Source organism: Pipra filicauda, unplaced genomic scaffold, assembly GCF_003945595.2.
Source record: "Pipra filicauda isolate LSUMZ 115617 unplaced genomic scaffold, ASM394559v2 scaffold382_size682953_pilon, whole genome shotgun sequence".
Taxonomy (NCBI): Eukaryota; Metazoa; Chordata; class Aves; order Passeriformes; family Pipridae; genus Pipra; species Pipra filicauda.
Window position 1 is genome coordinate 83167 of NW_024104512.1, and position 21612 is coordinate 104778.

General features: G+C 49.4%; 1 protein-coding gene across 1 annotated transcript in view; it reads right to left on the reverse strand.

The window, feature by feature from the left end:
* The window catches only part of GALNT17 (polypeptide N-acetylgalactosaminyltransferase 17), a 217027-nt gene that overhangs the window by 61562 nt on the left and 133853 nt on the right, over positions 1-21612 (reverse strand). The window contains exon 6 of the mRNA XM_027732398.2: positions 16623-16740. Within this exon, the coding sequence (XP_027588199.2) occupies positions 16623-16740 (118 nt within the window). The remainder of the gene's footprint in view (positions 1-16622; positions 16741-21612) is intronic.

Below are 21612 nucleotides of genomic sequence, written 5' to 3' on the forward strand. Positions count from 1 at the left end.
TTCTCAATTTTATTGGACATAAAGGTGGGAGGAGGATTGAATGTCTCACCAAAAGAAAAAAAAAAAAGAAAATACAGTTGCTGTAAATGTTTTTAAATACAACAGAGGTTTCAGAAACAAGAGGCACTTTGCAGCTGCAGTGGAAGCAGAACACACAGCCAAGGGGGCAATTCCTCCCAAGGAGGAGGTTTTGGAGGCATGGAATGAGATGGGGACACCCCCTACATCTCCCACCACATCCATCCATGGCTTTGCAGAAGCATTTCCACCCCAAGGGAGTTGGGATCTTGCCCACATGACACAGGACACTCCTCACCTTCCCTCAGGGCACGTGGCTCCTCTCCCCTCGTGGGGACACATCTGCAGGTCACCAGGTCCTTACACCAACCACACACCAGGGCAGCAAAACCTGCTCCACAGAGACCCTCAAAATAAGCTGACCCTGCCTCTGGCCCCTCACCTCACTTGGGAACAGCAGAAACCACATTTTGTTCACAGAAACCCCCCTCCATGAGTGTGGCCTTGCACTGGGGACCTGCCAACGCTGGATGCAGCTTCAACTACCAAAATAAGCTTATAAAATAGGAAAAAAAATTTATTTAATGGTAGTTTCACCCGAGGTAACAACCCTGTGACTGTTCCTGAGCGTTCTCCTTGTATCATACAGATGATAATCCCTGAACAACTGTTTGCTCCTGCAATATAATCTAAATGGACACCAGAGCTCTTCTAGAAATGAGACAGGGGACGTGACAAGACACCATCCCATGTGTTTGACAAGAGCAGCAGATGATGCAAATGAAGGGCTCTGAAAGGCTTTTAAAATGGTTCACTTGGCTGACTTTTGGCTGTCAGCAAAAATTACCACTGAGATGCCCTGCTGGGAAGGGTCTGACTGCTGCTCCTGCTGCTCCTGCTGCTCCAACAACCTGAGCCACGGAGACCTTGGTGGCAGGGATCAAACAGGTCTGTTTTCTGAACCATTTTTAAGTGTTTTGAAGCTTTTGCCTTAGAAGCACATGGAGATGCAGCTCCAGGCAGCACAGGGAGATGGGGGGGTTCAGCAAACCCTTGGCCAGGAGGTCAGGTCCAAGTGCAGCAGATACGGGCAGTGGCAGAGGCTCTACCTGCTGGTTGGCAAAGTAAAGCCATGGGGGAGTGATCCCACTGCTCTGGTGGGACGGTGTGGGATGAGTGGACAGGTGACAGTGACTTATCACCACAGGACATCAAGAGCCCCAAGGCTGGGCAGCAGCTCCTCCCTGTCCAGGCAGCAGAAACACAAGAAAACTCCCAGGGACTCGGTGGCTGTGACGAGCTCGGACTGAAAACGTGGCAGCCCTTGGATAACATTGGGAACACAAGCTATAAGGGGAGTTGGGATGGAGAACGTGGCTGGTCACCTTTTTGGGTGCTCTGGCAAAACCTGCTGGTCACCAGGTCCCACTCTGCCCCTCGCTGGTGGATTCGGCTACAAAAGGGAGCCCTGGGGAACAGGAGGGTTTGTCAGGACAGCCCAGTGCAGGAGCTGGTGGGAACAGCAGAAAACTGCAGGTTTTTCCCAGTTCTGGGTTTTTCAAGTGGTATTGAATAAAGACATTTGTGCTGGCCACCAAAGCAGGAACCCCCGGGGCAGCCCCAGGGGTCACGTCCTGGGACTCTCCACCTCTGAGCACCCACTGGAGATGCCACAGAGCAAGCACAGCAAAGGAGAAAACAAACCTTGCCAAAATCCAGGTTCATCAGGAGATGGTGAGATGTCCCAGGATGCTCCAAAGCTGCAGGAATGTTGGGTTTTGAATGCCCACAGCCAAAGGGTTCCTGATGCTGGAATTACCAACAAGGAACACGAGCTTGTTGCAGACCCACCCAGAGTTTCAAAGCTAAACTGCTGAAGAGAAACCTGATGTAATTCTGTGCACTGAGATGGTTTTAAACCTAAAATCCCAGGAAGGAGAGAGGAAATATTTAACTTCTGGCTGCAAACTTTGTGTTTGTTTGTAACTCTATGTCTGCAAAGCCAACCAAATCCAACCAAATGGGGGGTGACACCTGGTTTGGGCCTTACTCTCCCAGAGTTCATGGCTGATTGAAGAGGATGGCAGGGAAGAAATGTGTCCTGCCAGCACAGAGAAAATCACAGAGGGATGTTTCAACCCATAGATTTGGACCAATTCTCTCCACTCAGAGCTCCAGGGACAAAATGGGCAGGTAGGGGGACATCCAGGGCACGTGGGGTTCACGCTGACACGTCTGTGCTACATGGAAGGGGAATCTCCACAGTTCCCTCCCTTTGGTGGGTGGATTGAGAGCTCTGGATGGAAAAGACCAGGTATAAAGGAGTTCCTTTGCCACCCACAGTGTCTTTGCCAGCACTGTTAACACTAACTCTTCTTAAACAATAAAGGCTCCAGCTCCTTCCCCCAGTCCTGACTCCTCAGTTGATACCCAGCTCAGAGCTCTCATTTGGAAAGCAAATAAAATGCATCCTCACAGAAACCCCCAGGTGCCCTCAGCACATCAAGACTTGAATGATGCCAAAGCAACAAATCAGAGAACAGAGATGCTGCAGAGATGCAGGTCAGCCAGGAGACTATTTATTGCCAAATGTCCTCCTGCAGGAGGTACCCACCACCCCTGGTTTGGGAGAGGTGCAGGACAGGGATGTGCCAAGCATTTCAAAGCTGAAGAACCAGGAGTGAGGCAGCTGGGAGGTGCTGCTCCTCCTGGTGCCCTGGCACTGGCACCCCAAGGACCACCTTCCTCCTGGAGAGAGCACTTGCCATGGGGACAAATCCTGTGTCATCTCCTGCTTTGGGTACTGCAGGACTGGGGTCTTAGAACTCCCATTTTACATCTTAAGGCTGGAGTGAGCTGGGGGAGGGTTAGGTGGGATCTCAGCCAAAGGTTCTTCCCCCAGAGGCTGGTTGGGCACTGCCCAGGCTCCCCAGGGCAGTGGGCACAGCCCCAAGGCTGCCAGAGCTCAGGGAGGGTTTGGCTGATCCTCTGGGGCACAGGGGGTGACTCTTGGGGCTGAGGGTTGGACTCCATGATCCTTGGAGGTCCCTTCCAGCTCAGCATATTCTATAATTCTACGATTCTATGATATATTCAGTCCCAATGTGAATTTATACCCAATTGTCTCTCTCAGTTTAACTCCGTTGCTTTGACAGAATTAAATACCCTCTACAGAAAGAATCTTGGGTTCTTGGTGCCTGAGGCACATCCAGACAATCATCTCCTCCTTGGGATTGCACAGGAATTCTTCCTTATCAGCTGCATCATTTGCAGTGGTTTCTGCAGCCCTGGGAAATTCTGATGCCCTTCATGGCCTGAATCCTGAACTTCCAGGCATAGATTTTAAGGAACTGCAGTGAGCACAAAGCAATATTTCTCAAGTAAAACCACAAAACCAGGTGATCTTGGCTTGATTGATGCCACTTCATTTGCATATGCCCACTAGCAGCACTTTGGTTAATTAATACATATTTTGTGCCTGTAGGTGAATATGAAATAATGGGTTTGGTACTGAAACTTCAGGGATAAATTTATGCACTGAACAGGTTCACCCACTTCCTGCTGCATTCTCCCAGTATTTTCTGTGCAAATAAGACATAATAACTCTCTAGAAGGTGGTGGCACATGACAAAACCCAAGAAGGATGCACTTGTATTTTAAAGCTGGATGAGTTAATTAGCTCATAAAATGGAAGCACCGTTTGGAGGGGGCAAGGATGAGGAACAACCCCTTCTCCTAGAGAAAAATTCAGTCCTGAAAATATTAACCCTTATGGCTCAAGTTCAGCTCCAGAGGCCTCGATCCAGGAATGCACTTAAGGACTCACATTTAAGCAGGTGAAATAGTGCCACAGAAATCAAGAGGGTGGCCCAGGTGCTTCAAAGTTAAGTGCTCTGCTGGATCCTGGCCTGGCTACTCAGAGGTGGAATTGCATTTTATTTTCTGAGCAGGGAGAGCCAGGATGGTGAAAATGCTGCTGAAATCTCGAGTGAGGAGAGAAAACTAATATACACTTCAGTTCCATGGTGTCTAAAAGCTCAGTGGCTGAGTTTTTAGGCAAAGACAAGGAGGTTTGGGTCTAGCACCTCAATTTTGATAGGATTTGAGGAAGGATGTGGCTGGTGGCTGAACAGCAGCAGGAGGAGGCAGCCCAGGGTGTGGAGGTAAAGCAGCATTTTCCTTTGCTGAGGGACTCCTGGAAAAAGCCTGGAGTGAAGGAGAGGAATGAGAACTGTGTGTAGAGTTCCTGGGGTCAACCACCTCTTATTCACAGCCATTAGATCATCCATGAGGCAACAGTCTGGCTGGGAATAATAAATGGGAATAATAAATGTACCACAGGGAAAGGTCACGGTGGGAGGGTGTTCCACTCCAGCGAGCTCCAGCTGGGAATGCTGCCCCACAGAGCCTCCATGGAGGATCACAAGGGTTGTGATCCACCAGACTGAGGGATAAATGCCCAAGGAAACATAAATCCTGTGTAATTGTTTCCTCTGTTCCCTGAATGATGCACAGGGCAAGTCTCAGGTGGTGCCACTTGGAGGGACACACACTCAACACCAGGCTCCTGCCACTCACAGAAGGGAAGAGGAGATTTTCCAGGATGGCTGAAGGAGATAAATGATGAGTTCCGACTGATTTTGGCTGGGAATTTTCTCCTCCTTTTTGAGCAATAACTCAACTACTAAAGAAACTGTGGAAAAGGGAGCCAACTAATTTGAGAAGATCAAACAAGCTGATGCTGCTTCTCACTGCCACGAATCCTGGGAGAGTCCAGAGATGCCAACACCTCTCCTAAACACAGGACATGCAATTCTCAACCATTCAAAATCCACCTGAATGTGGCAAACCAGGCAAAGAGAACTCAAGCACTCAGGATCCCGATGCCAGGGAGTGATGCCATCCTTCCTGAGGGTGGTACAGGAGCTCTGTACCCAGGGCACGCTGGAAATGGTGACAGCACAGTGCAGGTCATGCTCAGCAACACCACAAGCAAAGGTCAGGAGGGAGCTGCCTGCAATACAAACACACTGGGAGGAATTTTTTGGAGGAACAAAGTCCATCAAACCTGGCTATAAGTTCCCATAAAACACAGTGGACTCAAGTGATCCCATAGACAAGAATATCCGGCTCAGAAGGATTCGGATGTTCCAGGGGGAATTCCAGAGGATCCTCCAGAAAAGGGCACGTGCAGGAGGGCAGGGCAGAAAGGTATTCCAGAATGTGGGAGTGAAGCTGCCCTACTACAGAGCTGGGACAGGATTTGGTCACAAATATTCTTATTGCTATAATTTTCTGCTGACTGAGCAGGGCTGGGATGGTTCTAGGCAGGGAATTGCAGTTGGTCTCTGTTCCTGGCCATCCCATCCTGTCCAGGAGGAGTTCAGATGAAAAGGATTCCTCACGGAGACACCAAACACACTGGAAGCTGGTTGGCAACTTTTAACTCCAAGCTTTTTGAAAATCACAGGAGTGTCATGCACTGATTCCATTTCCCCAGGAACAATCCTCAAGCCTTAGAGAAACCTGTATCAACGAACAGAGAGACTTATCCCTGGAAAAAACAGCTCCCAGTGAGACAGGGCTGCTCCCAGGCCTGAGTTACTGCCCTGCCTGAGTCCCCAGAGGCCAGAAGAGTGACAAAATCAACTCTGTGGCTCTGGATGAGCATCACAAGTTATTCTGCCCATAAGAAAGGTCAGATGAGAAGAAAAAAAAATCCTCTTGCCTTTGCAGTCCTGACAAACAGGGAGCTTCCCAAAGGCTTTCTGAATGCAATGGGATGAACAAACCCCCCATTCCTCACCTCAGTTTGTCATCAGCCTCATTTCCTGATGTGTAATTCCATGTCACATTTTCTCCTGGCATTTCCCAAGCGTGGTTTTTGTTTTTTTTTTTGTGAGAAGACAAAGTTCAGTTTTGCTTGGAGTTGGATTTTAGGAAAACACAAGCCTGTGGGTTTTTTTTAGTTTATAGGGTAATTTATATCCCAGACACTGCAGCACATGCACAGAGCAAATGTGCTGAGCTCACCTTGAACAGTGAAGAGGGAAAGGAGGTCTCAGAGTGATTGTTTCAGACCCCCAGAAATACTTCAGAGGACACTTGTCCTCCAGGGAGTGAGTCCATAAAACCAGCTTTCAGGGGGCCTCACTTTGCTGCATCTCAGCAATTCCTGCCCAAATTGCAGCCTCCAGGCACTGAGGGAGCCAGGATTGCTCCAGCTCATGCATCATCCCCACCTTAATGACATCTCAGTGCTGGCAATGTGACCATGGCCCAGGGATGGGCACGGATGGCCCAGGGCCCAGGGGGCTCATAAAGAATGCAGGGGAATACGGGATTTAAGTGATTTATTTCCCTGCAAGACCAGGGAGGGGGAGAGCCTGGCTGTGCCAAGCCTGCTGGAATTCCCCATGGCAACTCCTGCTGCTCCTTTTGAGTCCTCCCCACAGCAGCAAGGACTGGCTGGAGGCAGGATCTGGGGGCACTGGAGGTATCCCTGGAGTGGGAGAGGAAAGGATGCCTGAGTATTCCACCCAGGACTGCCACAGAGCCTCTTCTCCCTGGAAACTACTGACAGCAGGACAGGAGGCCTCCAGCTGTGCCAGGGGAGGGTCAGGTTGGACATCAGGAGGAATTTCTCCATGGAAAGGGTGGTCAGGCACTGGAAGGGGCTGCCCAGGGAGGTTTGGAGTCCCCACCCCTGGAGGTGTCCAAGGAAGGACTGGAGGTGGCACTCAGAGCTCTGGGCTGGGGGACAAGGGGGGCACAGGTTGGACTCTGATCTTGGAAGTCTTTTCCAACCTCAGTGATTCTGTGATAACCAAAATCTGCCTTGCAAACACCTGCACAAATCAGACTCACAGAAACTTGGCAGAGTTTGTTTTATTTATGATCCTCACCAGTGGATTTTAGAAAATGGAACCTGAATCCCTCAGGAGGTCCTGCCAAGCTCAGCTTTGGTTTAACCAGAGCAGGCCATGCACTGGCAGCTGGGCCATGTCTTATTCCTACAGCCAGAACAGCAAACATGGATGGGGAGGCCCCAACCCCACAGCTGGCAGGGCTCAGGAGTTCCCACATCAAACATTGAGGGACCATGGCCAGGGACGGATGAGCCCCTGAGCAGCAAAGGGGGAAAATGCAGCCTCAGGTGCCTCCTCTGGCAGAGGGGGGGAGGTTTCTCCACAGAGGATGGAGAGCTGGAGCTCAGGGGCAGTTCAAGGAATGGATGTCATGCCCAAGAAATACATAAAAACTCAGCCTGTCCTGGGGACACTGGAGGTGCCTTTGGTGTCCCCAGCCTGGAGGTGGGCAGGGCTGGGAGCTTGAGGAGCCCCTGGAGCAACCTCAGTGGACAGGGACAGTGGGGTCCACATCCCATAGCAGGGGAAGTCCAAACCTCCCCAAAATTTAGTGGAAAGAGGCCCAGGGGATCAGTTCTGTTCAGGAGGAGCAGCAGAGTCAGACACGGGATGACCTCCTGAGGGACTCAGGCTCCATTTTCTAAAATCCACTGGTGAAGATCATAAATAAAACAAACTTTGCCAAGTCTCTACAAACCTGCACAGCCACCTGTCCTTGCTCTCCACAACTTCTTTAGCCACAGAGATGCTGTGCCTGCTTCCACATCTGGCTTTCTGCCCCCAGCCCAAGCCCAGGCTGGACTCTGACCGTGGGCCAGAGTCTTAAACCAAGCCCTGACAGGTCCCAAGCCCTGCTTGCCAGAGAAAATTCTGGGAAAATCAATAAGAAGCTGACACCTGCCAGAGTTTCAAGTGGAGACAAGGCATGGCTGAGTCCTCCCAGGGATTTCTTCATCCACCAGGGAATCTCAGCCTTATTGCACGGGAGGAGCCATCGTGTTTCCCAACAAAGATGATCAGGGATAAAAAATCAACTTGTCAGTGAAAACAGTGGGATTAAGTGGGGTGAAAATAGTGCCTTCCCCCTCCTCTACCTATCCCATCTGTCAGAGGATAACACGGATGACAAACCATTTGCCACCAAGAGGAAAACGAGCTGGGAGCTGCCATCCCCTTCCCAAGGAGGAACAGCTACAACCCCCAGCCCTGAGCTCTCCAGCCCCCAGTGCAGAGCTTACAGCCTGCTTAGAAATAATCAAAATACAGCTCCCTTTCCATAGAGAAGGTTGTGATGAAAAGCATTTTACCAGTTTGGAAAACTGGACCCGAGCACCTTCGAGCACCTCCCGTAAATCCTGAGCTGGCAGCTAAAATGCCAAACACGGGCTCTGAGTCCACACTTGTGCTGATTCCTGCTCTTAAAATAAATGCAGGCAGTGATTGGGTATTGTTCAGTGGTGGAAATGTTGCTTGCAGCCATGCCACAGTCACTCTGAAGAGCAAAATCTCCTCTACCAGGGACCCAGGTACAAATGAACACACTGGGGCTGCTCACGGAGGTCGAGTATTCCTGGTGTATCACAGTTTCTGAGACCTTTTCCAAGATCAGTCCTACTCTGCCTCTTATTTTCTTCCAAGTTAACTTGATTTTTATTTGGAAACATCCTTAAGCCTCAATTTTTATGTGGATTTTGGTGCCTGACTGATAAAATACTTGTTAAAAATTGGTGTTGAGTTTGTATTGTTGGCAAGTTTACGTTGTGGGATTTTTGTTTATTTGTTTTGGTATCTTTTCACGGGGTTTTTCTGATGTTTGCTGAACAGCAGGAGTGTCTGGGGTCCTGGCAAACCATCAGCAGGTCTGTGAGAGGGCATCAAATCCCTCTCCTCCGTGCTAGGGAGGCTCTTTGTGCCTGAGGATGGAGGAGGGAGAGGTGATCCATCCCCACAGAGCTTCACCCTGCAGATCAGGCTTCAGAGAAGGCTCCAGGGAGAGCTCAGAGCCCCTTCCAGTGATTGAAGGGGCTCCCAGAGAGCTGGAGAGGGACTTTGGACAAGGGCCTGGACAAGGGGGAATGGCTTCCCACTGTCAGAGGGCAGGGTTAGATGGGATATTGGGAAGGAATTGTTGGCTGTGAGGGTGGGGAGGCCCTGGCACAGGTTGCCCAGAGAAGCTGTGGCTGCCCCTGGATCCCTGGAAGTGTCCCAGGCCAGGTTGGACGAGGCTTGGAGCAACCTGGGCTAGTGGAAGGTGTCCCTGCCCATGGCAGGGGGTGGAACTGCATCATCCTTAAGGTCCCTTCCAATCCAAGCCATCCTGGGACTCCCCTCCTGCCCACAGCCCCACCTGAACATCCCCCACCACTGGCACTGCATCCTCTCATCTGACCAATTTGGTGAAGTTAAATTCTCAGTTAAAATCAGTATAAATTCTCAGGAGTGTCTAAACAGTGGACATTTAATAGTCCCAGATAATTAACTGATTCCTGGGAATTCCACCCCAAAGCCTTCAGCTCCCCAAAGCTGAGCTCTCCTTCCCTGCACCAGATGTGCCAACACCTCCTGCAACCAACCACAGAATAAAGCTTGAGAGGCATCTGTTTGTGCTTCCCAAAGTCCTTCCCTCCCAAATTCAGGCTGATTTGTTCCCACACTTCCCAAAAAACCTTGCAGCATACGTAATTCCATGACTAATTCAGTGCACAAACCGAGGGGCAGACAGGGGAAAAAAGCCCCCAAGGAACTGGAGTCATCCCTAACTCCTGCACCTCAGCAAACCCTCAAAGCCTAATAAAGCCTCATGAATAAATTACATGCTTTTCAGCTCCCTGTTTTTCAAAGTGATAAAAAGATGTAACAATGCAGCATCACGAGATTCCTGGATCCCACCACGCTCCGCATCCCAAGCCCTCGGCGTGCCACGGGAGAGGTGACAGTCACACCAGGCACTGATGGACAGGGTGCTTAAAAAGGCATTGCAGGGGCTGCCTGCTGTCAGCTGGCTCTGCCTGCGCCCAGCCTTTAATATGTTAATCAGAGGAGCAGGGAGGAGACAGACAGAGAGAGGCATTTGAAGAAGATCAAACACAAACCCTCGGCAAACCCCGTCTCCGTTAACACGTGGCAGAGGCAGGACGTGACTCCTGGTTTGAGATGTCTGCTTGGTTCACATTATAAAAATAACTGCAGCCTAAGCAGGGGTATTTTTTACGTTCTGATGACAGGCACTATTTAGATATTAGGTCCATGCAGGCACAAACCCAGTCAGGACTGGGATTGGTGTGCTCCCCTTCATGCTCATGTCCATCACTCTCCGTGACAGGCACAAGGTCATGGAAAGCCACAGGGTATCCACATGGCAGTCCGTGTTCCCAGGCAGGCTGGGAAGGCCAGGCTGGGCTAGTGGTGTATTTATTTTTACAAAAACAGAGGATAAAAACTCAAAGTATCGTTCTCAGGACTGGCAGCCCTGCCACCCTTCCTCAGCTCCCACCCACGGGGGATCCTCTGCCTCCCATGGGATACAGGCTGCCCATCCCTCACCTCACACCCACAGAGCCACAGATGCTGAAAGAGAACCCCCCTCACTGTTTGCTCCTTAACAAAAAGATAAAACCATAATTTTACAGAAAATGAATGCAGGAAGAGAAGGATTTCACTTTCTGAATGCAGAAAGAGTCAAGCTCCTGTGTGGAATTTAAATATATCCATTTGATGGCTTTCCTTTTCTTTTTTTTTTTTTTTGCCTGACCCTCTCAACGTTTCAGCCTGTGAATGATCACACTCATATAAACAAAACAGGCTCCTTCATGGTTGGAACACACAGGCAGGAGATTTGTCCCATTGAAGTGCCATTTCATCTCTTTTAAGGGTTTCTGGAAGAGTGAAGAGTACAGAGACATGGCACCCTGAGAAAGGATCTATGTCCCTGCCAGTGCAGTGGGGTTAATTTTGTGCCTAAAGTGCTGCAGGGTGAGACTGATTATTAAAGAAATCCCCTCTAACAATGATATGCCCTTGTTGTACCCATTTATTTTCCAAGCACCCCTGCTGGGAGGAAAGGCTGAGAGGATCGGGATTGTTCAGCCTGGAGAAGAGAAGCTCTGGGGTGACCTGATTTTTGGCCTTCCAGGACCTGAAGGAACTACAAGAAAGATGGGGAGAAACTACTTACAAGGCCCTGGAGTGGCAGGAGAGGGAGGAATGGCTTCAGACTGCCAGAGGGCAGGGTTAGATGGGATATTGGGAAGGAATTGTTGGCTGTGAGGGTGGGGAGCCCCTGGCACAGGTTGTCCAGAGAAGCTGTGGCTGCCCCATTCCTGGGAGTGTCCAAGGCCTGGGCTAGTGGAAGGTGTCCCTGCCCATGGCAGGGGGTGGGACTGGGTGATTTTTAAGGTCTCCTCCAACCCAAACCATTCTGGCATTCTATGATTCCACAGGGTCATGCACAGGGAGGCCACTCCATGTTCTCCAGGCACACATCCACTGCCTTGGCAGCACCAGCAATCCAGCCTGTTGGATCCAGAGGACAAACTTAAGGTAAAAAAAGTCTGGGATATTAAGAGGACATGCCAAGCTTTTCTTCTGGAAATAGTTTTAAAAGATCCATCCCAAAATTCAGGCAATTTAACACTGGCAGTAAAAAGCAGCTCGAGCCAGTCATTGAACCTCAAAGGGATCCCTGAGTTGTGCTCATCTTAATGAATCCAGGAATCGATTCCTACTGCACAAATAAGGTGTGGGATGGATCAGCTAATAAGCATTCTCAGTTAATTGCTTTCTTCAAGTGACAATTTGTACAAATGATACCATCAAAGTAGTAATAATATCCCTATTGATTAAATTAATCTCGGAAAGACAACTCAAATAAGTTTAATTAGCAATGCATGACACAAGCACAAAATACTCTGAAAACAACCTTGTAGCCCATCCCAGAGTTTGAAATCATGGCAACAGCCATGCCACAGACTTTTGCATCTTTATTCAAATAGACACCAGCAATTTTATGGACCATCTTTAGGGAATGGCTGTGACTAACCATGAAAACCCATTAAGGCTCCCTGCAGAGAAAAAGCGAGACACGGAGCAACTGCAGCCTCCCCACTTAGTCACACACTCACTAAAAACCTGGGCCACAAACAGCTTTAAAATAAATGAAACCTTTTCAGCAGCAGGAGCTGAGATGGTCAGTGAAGTCTCTGTCCCAAAATACCTACATGGAGCTGGTGGGCACCCATAGCACAGGCAACACTTTCAAACCACAAAAGCCGGGCACCAGGTTTGTCAAATCAGAGCAGAAACTCCTTCCACACAGCAAAGGGTTAAAAGAGTTGGCCCAAAGCTTGGTCAGAGGGAGCAGGTTGTTCTTTCTGGGACCCAGAGCGGGAGCTGGGCCTGGGGAAGGGGCCACAGCACCCACAGCACCCACAGCACCCACAGCACCCACAGCACTCACAGCACCTACAGCACCCACAGCACTCACAGCACCCACAGCACCCACAGCACTCACAGCACCCACAGCACCCACAGCACCCACAGCACCCACAGCACTCACTCACAGCACCCACAGCACCCACAGCACTCACAGAACTCACGCACAGCACCCACAGCACTCACAGCACCTACAGCACCCACAGCACTCACAGCACTCACGCACAGCACCCACAGCACCCACAGCACTCACAGCACCTACAGCACCCACAGCACTCACAGTACCCACAGCACCCACAGCACCCACAGCACTCACTCACAGCACCCACAGCACCCACAGCACCTACAGCACCCACAGCACTCACAGCACCCACAGCACCTACAGCACCCACAGCACTCACAGCACCCACAGCACCCACAGCACTCACAGCACCCACAGCACCCACAGCACTCACAGCACTCACGCACAGCACCCACAGCACCCACAGCACTCACAGCACCTACAGCACCCACAGCACCCACAGCACTCACAGCACCCACAGCACCCACAGCACCTACAGCACCCACAGCACTCACAGCACTCACAGCACTCACAGCACATACAGCACCCACAGCACTCACAGCACTCACTCACAGCACTCACAGCACTCACAGCACCCACAGCACCCACAGCACTCACAGCACTCACAGCACTCACAGCACATACAGCACCCACAGCACTCACAGCACCCACAGCACCCACAGCACCCACAGCACCCACAGCACTCACATCCTGCCCAGGATGGGCAGTGGGAGCCTGCAGCAATAGAATCACACAGTCCCAGAATGGTTTGGGTTGGAAGGGACCTTAGAGACCATCTCATCCCACCCCTGCCACAGGCAGAGACACCTTCCACTAGCCCAGGTTGCTCCAAGCCCTGTCCAACCTGGCCTTGGACACTCCCAGGGATCCAGGGGCAGCCACAGCTTCTCTGGGCAACCTGGGCCAGGGCCTCCCCACCCTCACAGCCAACAATTCCTTCCCAATATCCCATCTAACCCTGCCCTCTGGCAGTGGGAAGCCATTCCCCCTTGTCCTGTCCCTCCATCCCTTGTCTCAAGTCCCTCTCCAGCTCTCTGGAGCCCCTTTAGGCCCTGGAAGGGGCTCTAAGGTCTCTCCAGAGCCTTCTCTTCTCCGGGTGAGCACTCCCAGCTCTCCCAGCCTGTCCCAGAGCAGAGGGGCTCTCCCTGTTCCAGTGTGAAAATTGAGACCAGGCGTGAGATGCCTCCAAACCTGGGCTCCAGCAGCTTCACCAGAATCACCTGCTCACCAGCTCTTCCCCAAACAGTCTTGGGGGGGGTTATAAACACCAGGACAGATCAACCCCTTGCTCCCTGTGGCTGTCAGCACAGCAAGGAAGACCTGGTGCTGTTATGATTTTGTTTCAAGGCACACTTTGTGGGGAGGGAGAAAAAAAGGGCGTTGAAAACCTCTCTGTTGAAACATCAGCCTTCCCTGCTCTGCTTTGCAAACACTTCTCTGCTCTCTGCCAAGGAAAGAGGAATTAGACTCAGCTCTGTCTCAGGAAGTGAAGCAGTGGACACTGGGGACTAGAGGAGTGAGTGAATGAGCACAACCTTCTGGAGACACTCCAGGGGCACAAAAGAAGATCCAATAACCCGGAGAACAGCACGTTCCTGTGTCAGGGCCAAAGCCACCCCGCCAGCAGAACAGGGTTGTGCCTGGGGCAGCAACATGTTTAATGGCCTTAGTATTATTCTCTGAGCAGTCCCAGGATGCTCCCAGCACGTGCAGGAGAGCAGAGCCACCCTGGGAATGGGACTAACAGTTTGTTACTGGTTTTTTAAGTGGCTCCTGCAGGAACTTTCTCATTTTGCTCACTCAATTCAGCAGCTGAAAGAAACATATGGCCCATATATTTCACCACAATAGGTCCAGGACAGCTGATTTTACAGTATTTGTGGATTCACTTAGGTTGGAAAAGCCCTCTGAGACCACTGAGTTCAACTGTTCCCCCAGCACTGCCCAGGCCATCACTGACCCACGTCCCCAAGTGCCACATCCACACATCTGTTAAAACCCCCCTCCCTTCACCTTGAAGCACATCAATAAAACAAGATTCTTGGACAATATATGGCCCTGGCCATTCCAGGTTAGTCCAGCCCAACCCTCTCAACCATTTATTTCATTTTGTTATTCAGATTATTTGTATTTAATTTACCACAACAGAGTTAAACTTGTGCTTTTGCCTGAAACACTGTCATTTTTCCATGTCCTCCTCGTCGCCTCAATGGGTTTATTATCTCATTTTTGATGAGATGGGACAGTTTCCTCCATAAAATGTTTAAAAAGGCTCAAATGATTCTCAGAATGATGATGGAATTTGCACCATCATCAAAACAGCAAAGAAATCCTTTCTGCCTTTATTTTCATCCAGGAATCACTGAACCAACTGAGGAGCCACCAAATTACTTTTCTGACTCCAGACAGGCACTTATCAGGTGCAATAGCAAAAGACCCACAAAAAGCCTTACTAATTCTCTTTTCCTTGAAACTCTTTATAACTGGAATCTTACTATGAAGTGAAACTCAGACACCTGGCACCCACCATCCCCAGGACCTCCCCATGAGCCTCCTGACCTGCACACAGTGGCCAACGTGTATCTGACGTGTTTCTAAGACCTTTTCCAAGGTCACTCCTACTCTGCCTCTTACTTTCTTCCCAGTTAACTTGATTTTTATCTGGAAACATCCTTGAGCCTCAATTTTTATGTGGGTTTTGGTGCCTAACTGGAAAAATACTGGCCAGTGTTTATCTGGCCAATGTGTATCCGGGACCGATGGGTCATGAGCTGTTGGCCACTAATAAGACACTTGCAGAGAGGCTGATTTTTGGAGCTCAAGAATCTTCAAAAATCTACTTTCTATGTAGCCTTACAAGGTAGATTTCTAAGGACTTGGGCTCTCAAAATCACCAATGACTTTAAAACCTTGTCCAGAACACGCAGCACGTGAACAGGCAAACATATGGGTTAGAAACACAAGCTTAGGAAAGTCACTTGGGGAAGAGAGGGATTATTTGTTCAAAAGGATGTTTTTTAGATATTTCTAAAAAATTCAGCATGTGAAAAAGAAGAGGACATATGCTCATCACTTGTCCCTGAGACATCCATCTGATTGTTCCTGTTGAGAAGCCAAACTTCAATGAAATGCCCCCAAACCCAGCAGATGGGTTGAATTACTAATTGTGAGAAGACTCACTCCACAGTGAGACTGAAAAATCCCACAAACAAATAAGGAGAGCCACCAGAAGAGCTTGGTTTGGGATCTCTCCAGACCCACGATGATGAGCAGTAATTACTTCACATGTAGAGAAGCTCTGTGGCACATTTAAAGCCTTTCATTTCCATTCCCTTGTTTAAGTGAGATTATTGCTCCCCATAGCCGACTAACAATAGATTTCTTAAGTTTCCCCTGACTTGCCAGGAAAGCAAATATCCTCTGGTAAATCTATGAGCTTGAACAATGATTTTTCATTTTTACAACAGCACAATCAATGCAATTTTCCAGGTATAACTCTCCAGCCTCCCCCTATCAGCTCGTTAACGTACGAGTGCCACACTCCAAACCGTGCCTGGAAAATTCTCCACAGACTCTGCCAGCCCAGGTTGCTTCTGAACACTGAATTCATTGCTTATGAATCACTTCAGTGTGTGCAAACACTTGAATCACTAAGCCATATCTAATATTGTACATAGTAATCAAGTGATGCTGTCACAGTGCAGCCTGGAAGGATGCTCTGAGGCAGCTCTGCAATTGGGGGGTTTCACTGGGAAAAGCAGGTTTTGTCTGTTTGTGAACGTGTTTTATTTGCAGATGTAAATGCCTGGAAAGTATTTTTGGGCTTTGTGTCTTCTTGAGATACTCACAAGAGTCCCATCAACCCCTCCAAGACTGTGAAACCACAAAAGTGGCCCTGTATTTTTCCTGGTATTTAAGATACCTGTAACTTTACAGCCACTGTGACAACATGACCAGGGTCTGTTTAAGCTGGAAATGCCATTTCATCTCAGTAGCTTTTTGCCTCAGGTCAGACAGATAAGAATCCAAGGAAAAAAACTCCTCTCACCCCTAAAACCAAGTCATTTTCCCCCTTAAACTGAAATTAAAATGCTATAAATATCCCATCCCTGCTCAGTCCCCCCGAAGCCTTCCAATAACTGCTCATGCCAACTTGTTAAAGTGTCACTTTGGGTTCCTTAAATCCTGCTGGGTGCAATTTCTCTTGCAAGTGTGTCACCAACCTTGATGCCCAGCTCGATGTTCTCCCCTCCGTACACGTCCATGCCGGGGTCCAGGAGCCCGATCTCCCCGAAGAACTTCCTGTTCACCACGAAGGAGCAGCCGATCATGGCCGGGGTCCTGCACGGAGAGAAACCCACGGGAAGGTACAGTTAGTGACATTCTCCAATGTTTTAATGGGCTGAGGGATAATTTCTGCAAAGCTCCTGTTGGCTTCAGATGTTTCCTGCCACTGGTTATCCCAGAGAAATCGCGGCAAGGAGTGAGCTCAGAATCCCAGAATGTGCTGAGCTGGAAGGGACCCCCAAGGATCCTGGAGTCCAACCCTCAGCCCTGCCCAGGCCCAGCCCCAAGAGTCACCCCCTGTGCCCCAGAGGATCAGCCAAACCCTCCCTGAGCTCTGGCAGCCTTGGGGCTGTGCCCACTGCCCTGGGGAGCCTGGGCAGTGCCCAACCAGCCTCTGGGGGAAGAACCTTTGGCTGAGATCCAACCTGAGCCTGCCCTGACACAGCTCCAGCCATTCCCTGGCTGCTGTCCCTGCTCCCCCCAGAGCAGAGCTCAGTCCCTGCCCCTCCTCTGCCCCTGCCCAGGAAGGTGGAACTGCAGTGAGGTCTCCCCTCAGCCTCAAGTGCCCTCAGTGTCCTCCCATGGCTTCAAATCAAGGCCCTTCCCCATCCTCGTTCCCTCCTTTGGACACTCTCTAATGGCTCAATCCCTTCCCTACATTGTGTCCCCCCAAACTGCCCCAATGTTGAGGTGAGGCCACCCCAGGGCAGAGCAGAGTGGGACAATCCCCTCCCTGGTGCCCCCAGGACCTTTGCAGAGGTTATTTTACCACTGACATGATCCCAAATTCAAGTTCATGTCACTCCGAACAGGCTGGAGAGAGAGACATCCTGGGGTTAAATTACAGAGAAGCTCTGCTGGAAACACCTTGTGGTGTCCATGGGCAAGGGCACAACTCTTTTGGGTTTCCAGTGCCCACAGCTCCAAGGCTGCCAGAGCTCAGGGAGGGTTTGGCTGATCCTCTGGGGCACAGGGGGTGACTCTTGGGGCTGGGCCTGTGCAGGGCTGAGGGTTGGACTCCGTGATCCTTGGGGGTCCCTCCCAGCTCAGCACATCCTGGGATTCTGTGATAAGTTAAGGAAATGTAAAAATGACATTTCCTTTCTCTTACCTCTAGCCTGTCTAGTAACAGAGTAGACTTCAGGACAGACAGAAGTTTTTATGGAATCCTGTGAAAGAGGGTTTCCCATTCGGATCTTTATAATACATCACAGAGGAGCCATCACCAAGAGCAACGAGGTCACTGCAAATCCTTTAAAAACTCAAGACAACTGTTTGCAGAACCATCAGCTGGGTCACTTGCCCAGTACCAACAGGGCTCTGGGTTAGAGATGTCACATCCATCCTGCAAAACCTCAAAAAAACCTGAGAGTGCTCAGCTCCACACTGCCAGAGCAGCCGAGCTCGGGGTCTGGTCAGGGAAATAACAGAGAAAAATGAGAGTGGTACAACACTGACATCAATGAATAGCACAAAGAGTGAGGAAAAATACAGTGTCAGGGGTTAATTTCTCATAACTGTGCAAGTTTAAGGATGTAATAGATGGTTGTGTTTACAAGGACCCTGGCTGTGTCCCTCCCTCATTACTTGCAAAACACTGGCCCAGTTCTCCAGCTCACCCAGCTGCCCTGAGCTCAGGATGCTGTTCTGATTCACACACCGAGATCACATTTCAGGGTATTTTTTGAGTGGTTAAACATTCCTGACCCTCTCCATAAAATCCCATTTTTCCACAGAGCATGGCACTGAACAAACCATCTCGTTCCGCTCTGGCTGCTCGGGGACACACTCTGCGTTATGGTGTGGGGAAAGTTTACCCCCTGGGATATTTTCTGTGCTAAATTAGAAATATAAAAGGCTTTCTCCCATTTAACTGCTTGCTTTTGAATCCATGCTGTAAAGAAAAAGCCGAGGATCCCCTCAGATCAGCAGGGGGGGTGACAAGGAATGAATTGAATGGAGCTAAGCCGTGCCAAGGTGCTGCTTTTTTGGGGAGCTGTGGTACCCCCTGCCCACCCTGAGCTCAGAGCTTGGAGCAGGGGGGATGGCCACCACCCTTGCAGGACCTTGTGCTGCCCAGGGAAGACTCACAGGGTGGGACTCATGTCCCTGGGAATCTCACACCACTCACAAATGCCTGTTCTCCAGGAGGATGTTGGTCTTGAGGTAGAAACGGGGCAACAGGATCATGTATTTTAACAGCAGCCCCCTAAATCCTGGCTCAAAACCCACTCCATGGCTTGTCCATGCACATTAAAGTCTAAACTAAGTTTTGACTTGCAGAGGTAGAAAACATCCCTGAAAATACCCAGACCTGGCTTACAGAAAACAAGGACCAGGCCCAGGCTCAACCTCTCCATGCACACCACACAAAGTGCCCAAATCTGCCAGAGGAGCATTTGGGGTCCCCAGGGCACCCCAGGGCTCAGTAACCTCATGGCAGAGGCCAAACTCATCTTGGTGAAACCCCTGAGTTCCTTGGACAAAAGGTTCTGGCCACTTTATTATTATTTAGAGACATTTTAATACTTTGAATAGACTGGTAAAAGAGCTGCCATATTAAATTAGTTGGAATTGGAATCCATCAAAGGGGGTTTTTTTCAACAGATTCCTTCCCCAACAGCAGGCTCAGCCTTCCTTCCACTAAGCAGGATAATGTTTCATGGTTTGCTGCCACTCTAGTACTTAAAATTTCAATTCTATTGCTTTATTTGTAGCAAGTTAACTGCCATTAGCAGAAACAATTCTTTCAGAAATGATAACCACGTTACAGATGCCAAATCTAATAGCTCCATTACCCCAGATTACCTCCTGGAAATAAATAGAAGGGTAAATTGCTCTGGTTTTATACAGAGTATGAACAACCCAGTTCATCTCCTCCACTGGGAATAGGTGTGGTGGAACACGGGAATCTCTGACTTCTCCAGACAAAACCTGTTAGGTCTGTTTAAAGCACTCAGAGAACAGTTAAAAGCCAGAAAAAGAATCCAGGTGAAAGTTTCAGACAATAAAACTTCATTTTTGACCCAACAGTGTGGATCATTGGGAACTCACCAGCAGGCAAACAATGTTTTCTGAACTGGAAACGGCTCAAGGGCCAAGAACAGGAGCTGTACCCTGAGAGAGCTGCTTTCATTATTATTTTATAGAATCCCAGAATGGTTTGGGTTGGAAGGGACCTTAAAGCTCATCCCCTTCAACCCCCTGCCATGGGCAGGGACACCTTCCACTAGCCCAGGTTGCTCCAAGGCCTGTCCAACCTGGCCTTGGACACTTCCAGGGATCCAGGGGCAGCCACAGCTTCTCTGGGCAACCTGTGCCAGGGCCTCCCCACCTGAACAGTGAAGGAACTTCTTCCCAAGACTTTGCAATGTGACTTCAATTCATAGAGCAAAGAGTCAGTGATCCTTCCCTAAACACTCCTGGAAGCACAGCCCCAAGGCTGCCAGAGCTCAGGGAGGGTTTGGTTGATCCTCTGGGGCACAGGGGGTGACTTGGGGCTGGGCCTGTGCAGGGCTCAGGGTTGGACTCCAGGATCCTTGGGGGTCCCTTCCAGCTCAGCACATCCTGGGATTCTAACTGAGATTTAGCAACTTCACCTTCAATTCTTCCTCTTCTCCATTTTGCTGCACATCCTGTTTCAGCACAGGACACCACAAAGCTCCCAAGTGGCCCTTGGGTCCCTCAAGCAACACAAATTAAGTGCTTCATTCTTCTTTGCAACAATGCTCCATATTAAATAAATGAGGAATCAAAGAGTGCTCGAGAATTTAACTAAAAACACCATTTGATTTTGTAGTAAATCCTTCAAGTAGGTGGACGTTGACAAGAACAGATTGCTCATCCACAACCAAATAATGGCCTGCAGACAAAGAGCTGATAAAGCCTCTTATTCTTCTGCCCCTTAATTAAAAGCATTAACACAGCTTGTTTTTAAAAATCACACAGCTCAGCTAAATGCATTTTTATTTGTCCCCATAGCTATTCCTCCTTTAATGAGAAAGGAAAAACACAATTTGGCAGGAAGGAAGAGCAGAATTACTGGGTTTGTATCCAGGAGTCCACAGTGTTAGTTCCCCACCATTATTTCACTTGGTTCCTCTGCACAATAACTGATGAAAGGTCAAGAAGAGCAGCTTTTATGAAATATCCTCAGTATGGATCTCTAAATAAAGATGAAGGAGATACAGGGAAAAACGTTTATCCTGGTCTATTAAGTTACTTTAATGGTCTTCCTTTCTTTAGCACACAGTTATCATCTAATGATTAAAAAGTCTCAAGGAGATTGCTTCTTCAATTCAAGGAAATTAATTTCCCCCCACCATTGGATTTGGCTTCCAATTTGATACTAAAGAACAAGTTATGAAATATGTAGGAAAAAAGATATTAAAAAAATAATTAGTGGTTTGACTGCAAGGAGGCTGAGAACAGACAGGGTGTCCTGTTCCCACCAAACTGCCGTTGTTTTTAATTAACTTGGGTCACAGAGTTGCTCACCTTCCACATGACAACCCTTTGGGAGACACAGCCCCACATCTGGCACATTTGGGATAGTCCTTTACCTGCCCAGAAAGATGTTCTTTGTCTCTCTCCCAACCTCACAATTCCTAATTTAACATCTTAGAATCCCAGAATGGTTTGGGTTGGAGGGACCTTACAGATCATTCAGTCCCACCCCCTGCCATGGGCAGGGACACCTTCCACTAGCCCAGGTTGCTTCAACCTGGCCTTGGACTCTTCCAGGGATCCAGGGGCAGCCACAGCTTCTCTGGGCAACCTGTGCCAGGGCCTCCCCACCCTCCCAGCCAAGAATTCCTTCCCAGTATCCCATCTAACCCTGCCCTCTGGCAGTTTGAACCCGTTCCCCTTGTCCTGTCACTCCAGTTCCTGATATAGAATCTCTCTGTGTCCTCCTTGTACCCTCTT